We start from the raw sequence: 15,853 nt of genomic DNA, 5'->3' as shown, positions 1-15,853 counted from the left end.
AAATTCATTTGAACTATTTCTACTAGTTTAACATTTTGTTCCACTTTTGGTAAAAAGAGTATGAAAACCTAGGGAAAAAAATATTGTACATTTAGAACAGATATAAAATTTGTGATTAATCATGAGTTAACTATTGAAGTCATGCGATTAATTACAATTAAAAATTGTAACCGCCTTTGAATTTGGGGCGTCAGGTGATTACATTTTTTAATCGTAATTAATCGCATGACTTCACTAGTTAACTCACAATTAATCACAAATTTTATATCTGTTCTAAATGTACAATAAATTCTAGGTTTTCATACTCTTAACAAAAGTGGAAAAAAAATGTTTAACTAATGGAAATAGTTCAAATGAATTTTTGACGTCTATAACCGTCAATGGCAGTGAATGAGTTAAAGGTCATCAGACATTTTGTTTTGGGAATTCAAATGAAACTAAGAGGCCTCTAAGAATCTCACAAATGTTAAACACAGCAGTATTTAAAAAAGAAAAAGATAGTCAACGTCTTGACAATCATTTAAAAAAATAACAAAAAGTACAACTTTCTTATTATACAACTTTTTTCTCCAACAAACATCATCTCTCAAAATATTGACTTTATTCAAACATCTTTTTCCATTACAACAAAACAATTGCAGGCATGTTTGTTACATTTCAACTTTCTTTTTTACATTTCTGGCTCTTGTAATGTACAAACTTTTTGTGTCTTGTCGGGTAACTTTTTTTTTCCTCATGAAATGAAAATCTTCCTCTCTGCTTTTCCTTTTTTAATAAGTGTTTGTAAGCTGCTTCAAAACCCTTTTGTCGGGCTTGTCAAAATAAAAACAAAAACACAAAACTAAGAATAGGGTGATGAGTAAGGATGGACGCTTGTTAGGATGAAAGAGCGGCTCTTGAAACTCTGGTCCTTGGAGTGCATACGGAGAAAAGACGTCTTAACAGTTTCACACAGGAACGTACAGCAAGTGACACCCAGGTGGATAAAGTGCAATTATAGCGGGAGGGGGCGTGGCTAATGTCGGTTCACTCTCCGGAGCGACAGCACGCCCGGAATCCGCACTGCAGGTTCTGGCATCCGCTCGCCGTGTCTGCGTTTGGACCTCAACAGACAAACAAACAAAAAACAGTCAGTGTATGATGTCGTTTGCAAAAAAAAAAAAAAAAAGTCCACTAAAAATCAAGAATGGGGATTTTGGGATTAGAGAATAAGATGACAAATGCAGCAACACAAAAGCCTTTTTTATGTCGTGCGGATTTGTACCGTTGATGTTGTCGCAGTAGTAGAAGTGTTCGTCGTTGAGGGCGGGGCATGCCGACACCAGCTGGTAAAGCCCCGCCTCCGTGACCGACAGGCAGCCTGATAGGTTGAGATGCTCCAGGACCGGAAGGCCTCCCAGCTCCGACATGGCCCTCGAAAACAACGACGACAACAAACACTCAACACTCAATCGTGTGATTTTTTCAGGGGGGGGGGGGGGGGGAGATAAAAAATAAAATAGTAAAAGAAAAACGATAAAAGTTGAAGCTTTGCAGTGAGCAACTATCATTTGTTGACCACACTATTTAAATAAAGATGACTTCACATAGCAGTGTCAATATATTACTAGTGCGACATGTGAGGATGGCGCCCCCAAGTGGACAAAAATTATATCTAAACATCAAATGCACTTTTTGCTGTTTGATTAAAAAAAAAGAAGACATTTCATCTGATTAATTGTGGGATACTCAGTAAAATAACCATTTCAATATATATATATATATATATATATATTTTTTTTTTTTTTTTACTTGATATGTGTAGACCTACCTGAGTCCCACATCTGTGACCTGGTAGCATCCGGACAGGCTGAGAAAGTTGAGCGTGCGCCTGGCGCCCGATTGGTTAGTCCTGTTGTTGGGGCGTTTCGTGTCCATTGGCGAGGGGCGGCCATTAGTCCTGAGGGCCGCGTCGCCATTGCCGCCATTGCAGCAGGCGGCGTGAGCGCAAAACCTGTCTGCCGAAACGGCGTAGTGCAAAATGGCGGCGGCGTTGGGGCCGTTCCTGACGGTGAGGCCCCGCCTACAGCAGCACAGGCCGCCCACCAGCTGAGTCTCCACAAAGCGTTCCTCCTCCTCCATCTCCTCGCAGCCTCGCCGCGTCCACTCGGCCGAGTCCTCGATGTCGGCCGGCACCCACGCGGGCCCCCAGCCGCCGGCCCGCTGCTTCAAGAGGACGGCCCGCTGCCGGCGGTGGCGCCGCGACTGCCACGGGGAGCCCCCGGGGTCCCCCAGCGCCAGGGAAAGTCTCTTCAGGGCGTGGTCGGTGATCTTGTCGCAACCGGACAGGTCCAGATGTTGCAGAGAAGCGCAGGCGCCCACGTAGGACCAGCTGAGGACAACGTGGAGACATTTTTCAAGAATATCTTAGTAAGAATTGTCCACGACAAATTATCAACTGCCGTTCTTTTCAAAATGAATGTCACGTCTGAAAGGGAGCATTAGCAGATATCAGGCAAGTTGAATTTGTGGAAATGAAAAGTTTGTAAAGATAATTGCACTTTTGCAAAATGCTCTATATAAAAACACTCAACTTTGACGATAAAAGAAGTCACAACTATGCTGCTGCAGTAGCTTTATCATGGTTTTGTGTCAACCGTGGTGTCCCCCAAGGCTCCGTGCTCAGTACAATACTCTTCGCTACATTACTGTGTTTTTTTAAAGTACCGTTGAGTGCAATTTCCTTCACATGAAAATATGATATTGAACGATGTTTTGGCGGCAATTAGCTTGCATAGCGCTGTAGATTATGGAACCGTAAAAACATGGCACGATTGTCAAGAACAAAGCAGATCGGCCAACCAAATGTTGGAATTTACCTGTCAAAAGCAAAATCGGTGACATCCGTCTGCGTCAGGTCCAGACGAGCCACGTTAGGACAGAGATTGAGGATCTGGCGCACCTGTTCGACAACATTTCAATTCATACAAATGGTTGCTTCATCACACTTTCTATTTTTTTTGCCATTTATTCTTTTTCATAGTTAAGTTTTTGAAAATGTTGTATTAAAAAATATTTATATTTTTCCAATTTATTTTTAAAATGTTTCCAGTATTTGTGTAATTTTAATACTGCATATTAATAACATAAAATAAATACATAAAATATTAATTTCTCAAAAATGAAGGTATTTTATGAAAAATTGGTGATGGATGTCAATATAATCGTCATATAATCCATTTCTGACGCACCATTTTGCTGGACACGGTGGAGCCGTAGGCCAGCACGAGCGACTTGACGTGCTGGCCCACCACCGGGAGGAGGTTCTGGATGATTCCGTTCAGGAGTCGCTTCTCACGCTGGGCCGTGCTGATGGCCAACGAGCCGCCGCACTCGTCTGACACGTTTGACGGCATTTCAATCAGAATTATAACAGTCATGTTTGTTATTTATTTAAGAGTGTTACCTTGACTTGTTATTAAATAGTCAAATGAGCCATCATCGGATCATTTTTTGAATTTGTTTTTTTTGGGTGGCTGAAATGGATTCATAGTATTTTCATTCATTTCAGAGGGGAAAAAGGTGATCTGAGTTACAAGTTTGCTATGGGAAGGAAATCATCTCTTAAGTCAAGGTATCACTGTTTCACTGTTGTATGTGTCTGGTCAAAAATGAGGATAAGAGGAGGTCACCAGATTCATCAATGTCGGCATCCTCGTCCCACTCCTGGTACGCGCGCACTTCGTTCTCCCGACTCTTCACCCAGCCGTCATCCGGCTCCTGGTCACAATTGCCGGGGGGGCCGTTGTAAAAGTCGCCTAGGGATTGATTGCCATTTGCTTTCTTAGTTTCTCAGAAAATAAAGTTTTTCCATTTTCACTCATTCATTTCATATTTCATTAGTAACTCTTTCCCCTCATTAAAGTTATTTACTTTTGTTTTTGATGCTAGGAAAATTGCATAAAATTTGGGAAATTGTTTTTTTAACAATTTTTTGGGGGGTGAAAATGATAATTTGTCATTAGACACACTTCAACAAAATTGTTCAGACTTTATTCCATATGCAACTACAAAAATAATTTCCTTGACTCAGAAATTCATATCTTTTCCTGCAATATTGGTTATTTTTTTTATCTATTGTGGCATGTACAATTACATATTTAATGTTCATTTATCTTTTGTGAAAATATTACAATTTTAATGACAAACTATTAGATGTTTTCCTGTAATATGACTCAATTAACAAAAAAAAAAAGTGATGTTTTTTAATTCTTGTAATTACATCTGTGTGACTAAACGTCTTTTTTTTATTTTATTTAATCATTATAAAAAAATTTTTTAAAAATTACATGTGAGGTTTTTATGCTAGGAAAATTGCATAAAATTTTGGAAATTGTTTTTTAATAACTTTTTGGGGGGTGAAAATGATAGTTTGTCATTAGACACACTTCAACAAAATTGTTCAGACTTTATTCCATATGCAATTACAACTACAAAAATAATTTCCTGGACTCAGAAATTCATATCTTTTCCTGCAATATTAGATTATTTTTTTTTATCTATTGTGGCATGTACAATTACATATTTAATGTTCATTTATCTTTTGTGAAAATATTACAATTTTAATGACAAACTATTAGATGTTTTCCTGTAATATGACTCAATTAACAAAAAAAAAAAAGTGATGTTTTTTAATTCTTGTAATTACATCTGTGTGTGACTAAACGTCTTTTATTATTTTATTTAATTATTATTAAAAAAAAAATAAAAAAAATACATGTGAGGTTTTTATGCTAGGAAAGTTGCATAAAATTTTGGAAATTGTTTTTTTAATAACTTTTTGGGGGGTGAAAATGATAGTTTGTCATTAGACACACTTCAACAAAATTGTTCAGACTTTATTCCATATGCAACTACAAAAATAATTTCCTTGACTCAGAAATTCATATCTTTTCCTGCAATATTAGATTTTTTTTTTTAATCTATTGTGGCATGTACAATTACATATTTAATGTTCATTTATCTTTTGTGAAAATATTACAATTTTAATGACAAACTATTAGATGTTTTCCTGTAATATGACTCAATTAACAAAAAAAAAAAAGTGATGTTTTTTAATTCTTGTAATTACATCTGTGTGTGACTAAACGTCTTTTTTTATTTTATTTAATTATTATAAAAAAATAATAATAATTACATGTGAGGTCAACAGACAGCAGTGAGAAAGTTGCCGATGATTCCTTTCAGGATTGCCTGCACCCCCCTCCCCTCCACCCCCCTGCATGAATGCCATGATTACCTCTGGCCCAGCGGACAGGGTAGAGGTGCCTCCACAGAGAACCGGTCTTGGTCAGCTCAGACCAGGAGGCGCACACTTGGCTGCAGCGGCAAAGATCTTGAGGGCCCAAATAGCGGAAGATCCGCAAGACGACTTCGGACGGAAGGTGGGAGACGTGCACCGAGCAAGTCCCATCATTCTCCACTTCTGTGGGAAGACCAGTTAGGTATTAGAATATAATTTTAGGTTATGTTTTTGTTAAAAGCTGCTACTACTGCATGGTGAGGCTAACCGTAGTGGGTTTTCTCGTGGTCGGCATATTTGAAGGCCTTCTGCAGCTCCTCGGCGCGGCTCCACAGGCTGAAGCCTTTGAGGACGTCGGCGGCGCAATTCCACGGCTGCTGCGTGCAGTGCTGCGCCATCACCTGCTTCTTGATGGCCTTCAGCTCCTCGTAGCTGAAGTGCTGCATCAGCATGGGCTGGAACACCTGAAACGGAAAAAGCGCGTCAATTCGCGTCTTCTGCGTAACTGACCGCACTTTGGACAACAAAAAATGTACAAGCCAATAATCAAAAATCAATGAATAATTGACAACAATTATATCTGTAGTCAAGGGGGATTTTTTTTTTTTAATCCAAAATATTCCTAAATAATCCCAATTAGCATTTTCCATGCAAGAATGAAGCTAGTATGCTAGCTCAGCCTGATGTAAAGGTGAGTTGTTTGGGTTGAATTTAATGATGCATACAAGATATTTATATTTATGATCATCCCCGGGGCTTTGTCGCCATCTTGTGGCATCCGCATGCAAGTCATTTGGAGCAAATCAGAAGTTGTTTTGAGCAATCCGTGACAAATTCTCATGTTTGACGATTGAACAGCAGTGTTTTGTGCATGTACATTTTTGGCTGAGGAACAAAAAAAAAGAAGAAGCTATTTTTCACGCCACATATGTTACCTCTTCCTCCTCCTTCATGTGTGGCAGGAAGTCCTGCGTGAAAGCCTCCAGTCTCTCCTTCAGCTGCTGAGCGTAGTTGAGCTGCTCGTATTCACTCTGAAAACGCACGCAAAAAGCATTGTTGACTGATTTCGAAACATCATTAGCGCCGTCGCTGCAAATTACAAAACATGCTCACTGACAGCAACTTATCTCTGCTTTCACTTTCGAAAATGACTGCTGAGACTCATATTAGTCCAGATGACACACAATGAGTCAGCATTTTTTTTTTTATATATATATATAAAAATAAAGTTGCATGACAGCAGGCCGACCTTGACATTGTGCAGGCCCTTCTCGAGGAGCAGCAGCATGTCGGAGAGTTTGTTGTCCGAGTGCATGTTGTAGACGGTGCAGCAGCGCTGTTCCAAAAGGCTGATGATGTACTCGTTCTCGATCTGCTCGTGCATCTTGAACTCCTTGAAGGTGGCCAGCAGCGACTTGAGGAAGGAGCGGAAGTCGCTGTTGTTGGAGAAGTTGGTCTCCGACAGCTGCCGAGCAACAATTAAACATATGAACCCCGCAAGTCAAATAAAACACAGATTGGCAGGCAAAACGGTCATTTAAAAAGTGGTGGCAAAAAAAAACTCCCAACAAAAATTATTATTTTTCGGTGGACTAATACAACTCTACTCGCATAAGTCTCAAAGTGGCATATTCCCATAAAACTATGATTTTTAACTTCCTGTTTTTAGAAATAAAACATGATAATTAGCAATGCACGGCGAAATAACGCTAGCTCGCGAGTTGCCGGTCAAAGCAAAAATAACTACTTCGCAACACAACAGTATTCTCAATAAATTATGACTCTTTATTTTCGTCTTGCATCTCAATCGAAGCACAAATTGTGACAAACTTTAATTTAAAAATATGAGTCTATTAAAAGAAACTGTTACTGTTTGATTTTGTGGATGGGAAAGTACATAATTGCTACATATTTAATGTTTTTTATTAGACGTCATACTACGCAACAGCAACACCCCTTCACTAACGCAAGCTTGCAAGACAAGCGCACGTTACGTCGCATTACCGTCATAATATTTTAGTTTTAAATGAGAAAATATTCAGTCGGGTATCCGCTAAATGACAACAAAAAAAGAGGTGTGGTGTCCTAATAAAAGCCTGTTGCATAACCACGTAGCCCCACAAGCTAACATGCTAACGCTAGCGAGTGTCGTCTTTTGGGGGTACCGTTGCCGCGATGTGCAGGTTTTTTTTATTTTTAAAGAAGACTTTAAGATCACAGAGGCTCAATAAACTCCCACCTTCTCGGAATAAAGGCCCACCAGCTGCTTCATTCGCCAGTGCGGGCCTGTGAAAACGTCCACCTCGTCCGGAAAGGGAGCCATGTTGACCAGACTGGTAGATGTGTATTTAGCTACGTTAGCATTTAGCTCTTGCGTCGTCGTTGTTGTTGTCGTCACTGTAGGGGTTTGGTCCATGGCTGAGATCATAGAGATACACAACCACTAGAGTAAGCCCTGGCTGGGTGAGGACGCGTAGCTCTACCCGCCATCTTGAACCGGGAGTCACCGTGAGGTCCGTTACTTGATAGATACCACTGATGTGTGATAGATACCTATGCCGTTACGCACGAACACTTTGCTGACACATTCAATATGGCAGACCTGCGGACGTTTTGTAACAATGGCTTAACCCACTCAAGGCGGGAATTATGTACGTCTCTGGTAAAAAAAAAAAAGGGGGCGTGTTTAATAGGATCACGTGACTACCAATGTGTCGTTGACTGTGACGACGTCTTTTGTCGTCAGGGGGCGGTATTGAATTTGTTTTGACTTGCCAACGCTGATTTAACATTTGCTGAGTACTGTACTATATTAATTTAGTGTGATCATAATTTATACGGGTTAGTATGTTACAAATTGAATGACAGTAATCGTCCAAAAATGGCAGTTTTCACAGTACACTGTACGCATGGTGGGCGGAGGGCCAACAAGGCACTGACCTTTATAACCTAAATTCTAATACGTGTGAAAATTAAATTGTATTTATTTGTTGCCAAAAGTAGTATTGATGGTTTTGGTCAGATTTGTGCAACATGAACCAAAAATGGCATCTACTTCAATTTGGATGTGCTTAATAGATTGTGTTATTCAAAAGACAGTCAACAACAGTCATTTGAGCTGTCTGAACTTTTGTGGCCTGATTTTCACGCATCTAATTATCTTAAAGCGTGATACTACTGTGACAGTGAATGCTCACCTCATTCAAAAATGCAGCACCATTTCCCAACCTTTATTTTGCCAAGTCATATTATTTTGCATTAGAAAAATCTCACTCTACAATAATGTCACAAAATCAATACACATATTAAAATAATATTGATCTCTCTCTGTGTGCGTGCTGTGACGTTAATTTATTCAATTTAACTGGATGTGCCTTTCACACAGAAGAACCCAGCAAACCAGATTTAGATGTGTGCAATACAATTATAAATAGTTTGACTTACTGATTAGTTTCATGCTCAAATTAAAGTAGTAGTAGAAAGTAAACGTACTAAATCATCAACAATGTGTGTTACATATATTAGAAAAGCTGTTTGTGAATGACTCTACTCACAAAACGTTTGTGATATTCCGATTTGGGGTGAAATTTCAGGACTAACTAAAATGCACTTTCCCGTTTTCAGTATGGGGAAATGAGCCCAGTCCCCGAAAAGAAACCTCCCACAGAGGTCAAGAAGAAGAGGTGAGGGCGCACAACTTCCTTCTTGAAGTCTGTTACTATGCTAATGCTAATGCTAATGTTGGAACCGAGCTAGAAGAAGGCCAGCTTCCTACAGGTTAATTTTGTTCAAATTAATTGATAGGAAATGCTTCTTTTCTCTTGGGTTGATCCCACATACAACTGGCATAAACCAGATCACACTTTGGTTATATTTACGTTTGATCCAATCGGCAAATGCCCCAAGATTCACTGGTTAAAAATGAGACAAGCCCCCCCAAATTAAACTGGCTAAACAAACACTGCCTGAAATCCCCCAAAGTTAAGTCCGGTTACAAAGACTTCTTTAAATTCCCACTAAATTAGTACTGGTTAAAAAGAATACCGTTAAAGATTAAAAAATAAATAAACTAAAGACTCTTGTCTATCCCCAAATAGTTACTTTGGTTAGATGACAGTAGTTAAAATAAGAATATCGTAAATCCTCCAAAAGTAATGTCAATTAAAACAAGGCTTATGTAAATAAAAGCCAAACAGTTTCGGTTAAAATTAGACTACCTAAACTACCCCAAATGATGTGTTGATGATTTTAAGTCTATCGTAAACAGAGGTGGCAAATCCAGCTCCAGAAAGCCACAGTTTGGCTAGCTAGCTAGCACCCTAGCAGGTAAACCAGCACCATGGGAGCTAGCTAGCTAGCACCTGAGGCTAAAGCCAAACTGTGGCAGGGTTTTTACTTTCTGGATCTGCCACCTCTGATCGTAAATCCCACAAAAGTTCATTTCCAGGAACTAAAGCTACCTTCGGTCCCCCCGGAGGTCGTGCATCAAAATAATGGAATCGATATGGGTCCGTATAAACACGGTGACCAACTCTTTTGGGAGGACAGACCATTTTATTACGTCCTGTTCGGGCGTGTGAGGGTTTTATAAAATCCTGAACATGTCCGGTGAAGTACACTGTAACTGCGACTGGTACCACAATTTCAAGTGTCCTCTTTTTTTTGGGAAATGGGAACATGGTCACCCTACGTATTAAAAAGGCATCGATCTGGATCCAGATCAGAATTACCAAGAATATATTTTGGTAGGATAAGAGGGATAAGACTCCCGTAAAATCATTTAGGAGTCTTTGTTGTGTGAGATCTTCTTCCATAACAACGTCTTGAGGTTGTTGAGAACCAGCGAGTGTTGGATCTCGGCCTGCTCCGCCGACCCCCGCAGCGCCATGCAAGCGTACAGCTGCTTCTCCAGCTCCTGGCGGATGTCCGAGGGCGCCCCCTGCAGGACGTAGTCCTCCAAGACTCGGCAGGCTTTAGCCAGGTTGGGCTCGGCCACCTCGGGGGTGCAGCGCCGCTTGGTGAGATCGCAGGAAGTCAGACAGTCCACGCCGTAAACGCAGTCCGTGTCCTTGTCGCATCTCTGCTGCCGGATGGCTTGCCGGAAGGTGGCCTCGGGGACGATGTTCTGGGCGTTCGCCACCCTAAAATCATGGCGACCGGTATACCCAAAGTGGGCAGCGCTCAGGTCGCACATAAGGAAGCTTCCAAAGGCCCCGTGGAACAGATCCTCTACCAGCTCCAGGAGCCCGATTGAGATCTTAGCTCTGTGGGGCCAAGCGGGGGTGAACCAGTGGTCGGTGGCGCGCCACACCCATGCCGGCACCCATGCCGGCGCCCTGACGCCGTACAGCGGGGCGTTCGGGACCTTCTCCGTCACGTAGAGGTCACCGCAGAAGCCGAGAATCTTGGGCGTGTGTCCACGTTCCTGCAGCGCCAACGCCAGCAGGAAATCGTTGAGCTGCAGCAGCGCCCACGAAGACCGAGCCTCCGCCAAGGAAACGTGACCGTCCTTGTTGGCGTCGGCCGCCGCCAGGGCACGGACGGTCAACTCGCCGAGGTTGGCCTGCTCCTCGTCCACTTTGGCCTGTGAGGAACAAAACCACAACTAAAGCTGGGGGGGAAATTAATCGATTAATTACTCATTAGCTCCCAAGAACATATAAGTCAATTTTAAATATTATGCTCCCAAAGACGTATTTATACGTTTTTTTCCTTCTTCTTTTTTTATGCTAGAGCATACAAGAACTGAAGAGGGACGTTTGAAGAATGGTAGTTATTACAAAAACGCCCAGCAGGTGGCAGCAGAGTATAAGAGATCAACCAAGCAATGTTGCAATATGCTCTTTCCATCGATTCCAAAAATATTAGAGCGTGACAGCACTACTCACAACTTTTGTCAGACAAATACTGTATAAAATACGTTCTATCACGGTGCCATGGCACCCTGGTTTGCACTCACTGGTCTAAAGTTCTCCACGGCCTACCTTGAGGTGGTCCAGGATCATCTCCCTGAACTTTTCCATGGAGGTCCCCTTGGCGGGGGTGTCGAAGAGGGCGGCGCCCTCCTTCCTGGCCTCCATCTGGCTGCCCACGTCGTAAGCGGGGGCCTCCTCCATCTGACACCTGACCACGCCCTCCAGATCGCCCCACATGCCCGAGTACACCTGAAAAACCACATCCAGAAGAGTTATAGGAACAGAAAGTTGAAGAATTGCTGACCATACAATCGGGTTTATCGGTGAATTTGCTTTCGAGTAAGCCTGCCTGTTTGGTGGCATGCGTGCTGAGACACTTGTTGAGCTCCAAGGTGTTCTTGTCACACAAGCTGCTGCAGGCCGAGCCGTCCAGCAGGCCTTTTCTGTATTTGGCACACTTCAACACAACATCAGCATCAGACAAGATCGCTGGCTTAAAGAAGCAAAAATCTGCTGAGTGTTTTTTTTTTTTTTTTTTTGTTCACCATGTCTGCGGCACATTGGCGTCCTCGGCACAGCTCCGTGTAGGACGAGTACTCCACGTAGACCACCCAGCTGCCCACCAACACCGCCAGCCAACATACGAACAAACACTTCAGGTGCGCCGACGACAAACGTGCCTATTGAGGGGGAGGGGTTGGTGAGGTGCGGGGGCGGGGGGGGGGGGGTGGGGGACGGGGACAGACACACACAGAGTGAGAGTGCTTGAGTTCAGCATCAGGTTTCACAAAAGTGCTTTTCCTTTTCACCCTCCCTTTCTATCATCAATATATTATTCCAAACACTGGCTTAAAAGCCCTACCTTTAGTTGAAACCCTAAATCCAGGTTTGGCACCCTATTTAGACACCCTAACCCTGACTTGAAACCCACTCCATTGTTTGTATAAAAACTCTTATTTTGAAACCCAAACCAAGCCTGTCAACTCTTATTGAAAGCCCCAACCCTGACACAAACCACTCATTTCAAACCTTAACCCTGACTTGAAAACCTAATCAAGGCTTAGTTGAAGCACGTCGTTGAAGCCTTTAACAAAACTCAAAGCTTGTAACTCTCATCCTTGTTTGAAAGCCAATCAAAGTCTTAAAACGTTACTTTGAAACCCAAAACAATGCTCGAAATTCTCTTTTGATACCCTAACCGTGATTTGAATCCCTTACGCTGATTTGAAATTTGAACTTGAAACCCTAACTGTGGATTTGAAACCATTACCCTAAGCTTGTTTGAAATCTTCATCAAGACTTGAAACCATACTTTGAAACTGAAGAGGGTCTTCTGCCCAGATTTAGTCATAACTGTTTTAATTTCCTTATTTCCTCAATAGAGCTTTGTTCTGCGGATGTATCCTTGTGAGTCTTATCGCAATTTCTGCCAGGTGCAGTCATGACTGAAAAACCTCCTCTATTCCTCAAATGGGCCATTGTCTGTGTTTGAATGATGTCCTTAAGTCTTATCTCATGTCCGGTCAACTCCAAGGAACTGTTTACTAGAAACTGTGTGGTACCGCCCTTCAAAATAGTATAAGAATATTGTAAGTCCTCTGTAATCTTCGCACTTGTGAGAGGCTACAGCCATTGTCTGTAACTCACTTGTGCCCGGAATATTCTGTAGAAATAAAAGCTTTGAAGGAACTGTTCATCGATCTCCAGCCTGTATCCAGATAACCAACATTCTCACTGCCCGAAAGAAAACGAACACGCGGAGGAAAAGATCTCCTCCACAACAAAACCCAGCAAGGCTTGCAACCCTCATTTGTAGCCCTTACCCTGACTTGAAACCTTAATTTCAAACCCTAACTCGGATTTGAAAATATCAACTCAGTTTCAAGAAATGTGTTAAATCTATGAAGGAAAAAGTGTAAAACCCTTAGCCTAGCTTGATGCGCTAGCCTCATTTTTAAATCCTAATCCTAGTTTTAAACACCAACCAATCCTTGAAACCCCAATTTGACCCCCCCAACCCTGTCTTAAAACCTTACTTTCATAAACCAGCTCTGGCTTGAAACCCTCATTTGAAGCGCCACCCATGCAGGCTACATTAACCTGCCGCTTGTCAGCTGGTTTTTCCTTGCGTAGCCGCAAGGCCGCAATCAATTCTCGTGGCCTTCTGTTGGCTTTGAGCAGCCTTCACGCGACAACCACAAACTGATCGCGTATTGATCGCGACTCTTAATTAGAAGAGGTTGCTGCCTTTTCCCATACGACTTTGTTACATTTTGACGATGTAATGAACGGCGCTGTCTGTGTGACTGGCGTCCCTAATGAAGTGTCCATTTGAATTGTACTGGCCTTGCAGTCGGAGGTGATGACGAGCAGAACGTTTTGGCTTCGGTGTTCGGCGTTCATACATTATGGATGACGATAAAGCTCGGAGCTTAATGGGCTCCCGATGGAAACATGAGGGGGGTGGGCGGGGCTTTCCATGAAATGATGGCACTAGTGTGACACGTGCAAATAATAGCGCTAATATTGAAATACTCTTTCAAATCAATCTTTACTTTAAAGTAATGTAGTTATCAAATTAACTCTGGACAAACTAACTTTTTACTGCTGAAAATGGCTGAATGAGTCAAGTATCCTTTTAAAAAAAAATACAATGTGAAATATACATGTACCTTGACTTACAAGTACTTTTAGAGTAACAAGTTGTCACTTTGTAATTTTTCCTTTTTTGTAGGCCAAAAGAAAGAACTGTTGGCGAACATTTGCGACCTTGAATGAACACACAAGAAGTTTGCGCGGCTTGTAAAATTGTAAATGTGACCATAATATGCTCAGCGCTTCACCACCAGCCATCAACCTCACCTCACCGCAAGTTACAACTTCCTTATCCGTCTGTGATCGCTTATCAGAGTTTCACTTCCGTGGTTGAGGCCACCAGGGACCCTCCTCACCTCGAGTCACCCTCGTCAAGTACTAACGCTCATCAGGTGGTGCACTTTTTTTAACTTTTTTTTTTTTACAGTGTTGCATTCAAGAACGCACTGAAAACAAGTTTTCGCCGCATGATGAGTGGTCCATGTGAGTCTATTTATGTGCTGCGAGTCTACGTAAAACCATTTATGTGACTAAGTGAGACTATAGACGTCTATCAAACTTGTGACTTACAGAGTCGATATAAATCTAAACAAGTCGATGTGAATTTAGGTCCTTTAAGTCTATAGCGAGTTACATGACGTCGACCTAATTGAGCTATGTAGACTTATTAAATCTGTGATTCCATGTACGCGTACGTCTACCTGAGTCTATGTTCTCAAAGTCCCTAGAAGTCAGTTAACGCCTCACCGCATGACGACTGGGATGGATTCGTGCTTCACGGTGGAAGCGGTCGCCATAGCAACGCAGATGATCAGACCCCGCAGGGACGTATGCGCGAACACACAACTAAGCACACGCCAGCTTGACTAACCTGCTGCGGGTGCAGGGGCTTCCGGAAAAAGAAGAAAATGATGAAGAAGAAGAATCTCCATGGCAGCTGAGCTCTCGCCATGGCCGAGCAGCAAACTGGCACCGAGCTGGCGTCAAGCCCAGCGGAGCGCACGTGACGTGACGCACCCCCCCCCCTGCCTTGCGCCCCCCCAGCAGGAGGACGCGGAGGTGCTGCGCGGAGAGGCTGCTTTCAAGCGAGGCTCGCATCTGTCGTGATGCAAACCAAAACCGCCCGCCCACTGCACACACGCCCACACACACACTTGTCTTTGTATCTTTGTAGGGACATCTCATTGACATAATGCATTTCCTAGCCCCTTCCCCGAACCCCAACCTTAAAAAATGATTGCCGACCCCCATTCCTTACCCTAACCTCAGCCATAACCCAATTCAAACCTAAACTCTAAAACCAAGTCTTGACCCTCAAAAAGAGGTCTGAACTTATGGGGATCACCAAAATGTCCCCACAATTTCAAGTCGGTCCCCACAAAGGTAGTTAAACCTGGAAATGTAGCAAAGACGAAACCACACACACACACACACGTAGATCTCGATTCCCTACTGACATCACATTTCATTTCTAGTCTAAACACAGACTTTATATGTTAAAAAAAAAGTATGTCAATTCATTGAAATGAAATAAAAACCCCAAAAAGATTATTACAATAGTCATAGCAATCCTCTACGCCCCCTGGTGGATGCAAACCGGATATCAATCTCTTCGATAACGTAGCAAGCACAAATAGTTGCTAGCGCCGTTGCTAGCATCATATATGGTCCTTATGGCACATTTAGAAATACGCTTCTAACGCGCACTGATTAATGACATTTCCATTCATTTACTACCAGATTATTGTGGGTTCAAATGGCATTCTGATACCTTACGTGTGTAGCGGTTAGCATTGAGCTAACCACAACATAGCATTATTTGACAGATAATACACATAGATTTTTTATCATAGAGTAGACAAAAGTGTGCGTGTTGATTTTTTTGGAGTGATTTTGAAGACAATGCGGATGAGCTAATAGGCCTCACATAAAAAGCGCAACATTAGCATTTTGAGCTAACAACAAAATTTTAAGTCACCTGCATCAATTGACAATGATTTCCTTTTTGAAGGAGATTATATGAACAACTATATATCCTAAATTCACAAAAAAAAACTATTAA

The 15,853-nt window shown here is 42.2% G+C and overlaps 2 protein-coding genes across 4 annotated transcripts; both read right to left on the bottom strand.

The window, feature by feature from the left end:
* Nucleotides 1–584: 584 nt before the first annotated feature.
* fbxl5 (F-box and leucine-rich repeat protein 5) lies at nt 585–7,833 on the bottom strand. The gene is made up of 11 exons (XM_077583923.1): nt 7,521–7,833; nt 6,531–6,746; nt 6,217–6,312; nt 5,550–5,745; nt 5,279–5,464; nt 3,672–3,797; nt 3,231–3,376; nt 2,859–2,941; nt 1,811–2,371; nt 1,265–1,413; nt 585–1,103 (listed from the first exon to the last, which is right to left on the bottom strand). Exons 1-11 carry the CDS (start codon nt 7,707–7,709, stop codon nt 1,027–1,029), a joined length of 2,025 nt encoding a protein of 674 aa, XP_077440049.1. The 5' UTR covers nt 7,710–7,833; the 3' UTR covers nt 585–1,026.
* A 657-nt stretch (nt 7,834–8,490) lies between these two features.
* LOC144062645 (divergent protein kinase domain 1A-like) lies at nt 8,491–14,815 on the bottom strand. Of its 3 annotated transcripts, none has more exons than XM_077584237.1 (5): nt 14,663–14,815; nt 11,742–11,876; nt 11,546–11,653; nt 11,266–11,445; nt 8,491–10,865 (listed from the first exon to the last, which is right to left on the bottom strand). In XM_077584237.1, the coding sequence occupies exons 1-5, from the start codon at nt 14,741–14,743 to the stop codon at nt 10,062–10,064; spliced, it is 1,308 nt and encodes a 435-aa protein (XP_077440363.1). In that variant the 5' UTR covers nt 14,744–14,815; the 3' UTR covers nt 8,491–10,061. The 3 variants fall into 3 exon arrangements, with proteins under 3 accessions (XP_077440363.1, XP_077440364.1, XP_077440365.1); XM_077584238.1 differs by lacking the exon at nt 14,663–14,815 and adding an exon at nt 14,059–14,153; XM_077584239.1 differs by lacking the exon at nt 14,663–14,815 and adding an exon at nt 14,064–14,121.
* Between the last annotated feature and the right edge of the window lie 1,038 nt (nt 14,816–15,853).

Source organism: Vanacampus margaritifer, chromosome 13, assembly GCF_051991255.1.
Source record: "Vanacampus margaritifer isolate UIUO_Vmar chromosome 13, RoL_Vmar_1.0, whole genome shotgun sequence".
Lineage (NCBI taxonomy): Eukaryota > Metazoa > Chordata > Actinopteri > Syngnathiformes > Syngnathidae > Vanacampus > Vanacampus margaritifer.
The sequence above is the reverse complement of the archived record's forward strand: the minus strand, read 5'-3'. Positions and strand labels throughout refer to the sequence as shown.

Bases quoted from the DNA above. Each gene is read 5' to 3' on its own strand.
- LOC144062645 (XM_077584237.1), bottom strand. From the start codon at position 14,743: ATGGCGAGAGCTCAGCTGCCATGGAGATTCTTCTTCTTCATCATTTTC. The intron at 11,446-11,545 runs GCAGGCTTACTC...GTGGTTTTTCAG, and splicing joins GCACGCATGCCACCAAACAG to GTGTACTCGGGCATGTGGGG. The intron at 10,866-11,265 runs GTAGGCCGTGGA...TGTTCCTCACAG, and splicing joins TGATCCTGGACCACCTCAAG to GCCAAAGTGGACGAGGAGCA.
- fbxl5 (XM_077583923.1), bottom strand. From the start codon at position 7,709: ATGATCTCAGCCATGGACCAAACCCCTACAGTGACGACAACAACAACG. The intron at 6,747-7,520 runs GTGGGAGTTTAT...GTTGCTCGGCAG, and splicing joins TGGGCCTTTATTCCGAGAAG to CTGTCGGAGACCAACTTCTC. The intron at 1,414-1,810 runs GTAGGTCTACAC...GTTGTTTTCGAG, and splicing joins GTCACAGATGTGGGACTCAG to GGCCATGTCGGAGCTGGGAG.